Here is a 1698-nt window from a genome sequence, read left to right as displayed (position 1 = left end):
TTTAGTTTGCGCCCGTTGCAAAGTTGTAAAACGGCGCCTCCAAGCACCCTTCCTATTCAACATTGGCTAGTTTCGAGCCCAGATTGTCGCCATCGCCCCTTGGCACGACCCTGTGGAGCAGTACTTGGTCCAAAAAGGAAAACAACTTAAAACATTTTGTTAACAGCCCAGTCGGGTCTGTGTATTGGCGACATGAAGATACTGGCGTTCAAATAAGTTAAATAAATTAAAAATGCAAATAAATTCAATATAATCTCATTAATCTATAATAATTGTTTCCCTTTATGCCGTTTGATGACCTTAAGCCCTTAAACCATTTTCTATCTGTTCGTTTTTTCTGGCTTAAGCAATGTTTTTAATTCTGGAGTTAAAAGCTTATCTCGATTTGATAGAACATTTTAATACGAATTTATTTTAGGTCGAATTTTTCTGATACACTTTATATTATAAAACTGTAGAATGTTGTTTGTTTTAAGCAGTACATCTTTTGAATAAGTAACTGCGCGCGTTCTTATCGTCCACGACACCGATACATCGAGTGGAGATACCAATAGGTTAAGTAGATCACTAAGAACTATCGATAGTCGGGAAATCAAGACACTTCGATTTACTCAGCGTGCGGACCGGTAGTATACAAAAGGAAGTAATAAAAAGTATAAAAAAGTATAATAACTGACTGAGAAACCAAGTTTGTGTCCATTTCTCGGTTTTCTATGGGCCTTTTACTAAACGGAGTTCAAGTTGGCTGTGCTAATGCAATCATTTTTCACTCACATTCAAAGTGTTAAACAGTTAAGAAAAAACTTAATAAAAACACATCGAAAATTTCAAAAATCTGTGCGTACAAAACCTAAAGGTAAGCGAGATGCTTGGAAATATACAAGTTTTTCTGAAGTTTTGACAGTCTTTTAGACCATGTCTTTGCGACGAAGCATAAGGATTGAGCTTGCTGCCAGGGCTGCCGCCGCCACCCGGAATGAAACTAGTAGCGCCGTCCAGCGTACTGCAACCCACCGCATAAGGAATCGGCGTGCTGCCACCGCCACCCGAAATGCTACTAGTAGCGCCGTACAACGTCATGCAACCCACCGCATAAGGAATCGGCGTGCTGCCACCGCTATCCGAAATGCTACTAGTAGCGCCGTACAACGGCCACGGGGCGGTGGCCCCAGGGGACGTCTTCTCCGTGAGCTAAAAGAAATAATGCTCAATCCAACGGACGGTTGCCATGTGGAGATCGTTGAAGACGATATAACCCACTGGCACTGCATTATTCTCGGCCCTTCCAATTCTCCCTATGAGGGAGGGAACTTTAAATTAGATATATTATTTCCGGATAACTACCCGCATGTCCCGCCTCATGTACAATTTACGACTCAGATTTACCACTGCAACATCACCAGTGGCGGCCAGTTTTCCGATAGTATGTCCAGGCATAACATACTATCGGACAACTGGTCGCCTATCTTGACTGCAGATAAAGTTCTCCTATCGATCATGTCTCTGCTAGCAGATCCCAATCCTGACGACCCCACGGAAATCGTAGTTGCCAACATGTACAAGAGGGACCGAGAGCAGCACGACCGAGTCGCCAGAGAGTGGACCACACTCTACGCCATGCCATAAGTTCTATTTTGATAAGCATGCACATAATGCACAGTAACACCACCCAGAAATTCATACCCATATTCATACAAA

General features: G+C 42.9%; 1 protein-coding gene across 2 annotated transcripts; it reads left to right on the top strand.

The window, feature by feature from the left end:
* The first annotated feature begins 740 nt into the window (after positions 1–740).
* Positions 741–1698, top strand: LOC117591612 (ubiquitin-conjugating enzyme E2 D4-like). Of its 2 annotated transcripts, none has more exons than XM_034284921.1 (2): positions 741–856; positions 913–1698. In XM_034284921.1, exon 2 carries the CDS (start codon positions 916–918, stop codon positions 1624–1626), a length of 711 nt encoding a protein of 236 aa, XP_034140812.1. In that variant the 5' UTR covers positions 741–856; positions 913–915; the 3' UTR covers positions 1627–1698. The 2 variants fall into 2 exon arrangements, with proteins under 2 accessions (XP_034140812.1, XP_034140810.1); XM_034284919.1 differs by having other exon boundaries at positions 905–1698.

The sequence above is a fragment of the Drosophila guanche genome, unplaced genomic scaffold, assembly GCF_900245975.1.
Source record: "Drosophila guanche unplaced genomic scaffold, DGUA_6, whole genome shotgun sequence".
NCBI classification, from domain to species: domain Eukaryota; kingdom Metazoa; phylum Arthropoda; class Insecta; order Diptera; family Drosophilidae; genus Drosophila; species Drosophila guanche.
The sequence above is the reverse complement of the archived record's forward strand: the minus strand, read 5'-3'. Positions and strand labels throughout refer to the sequence as shown.

What these genes read in the sequence shown, in the direction of transcription:
- LOC117591612 (XM_034284921.1), top strand. Translation starts at nt 916, where the DNA reads ATGTCTTTGCGACGAAGCATAAGGATTGAGCTTGCTGCCAGGGCTGCC.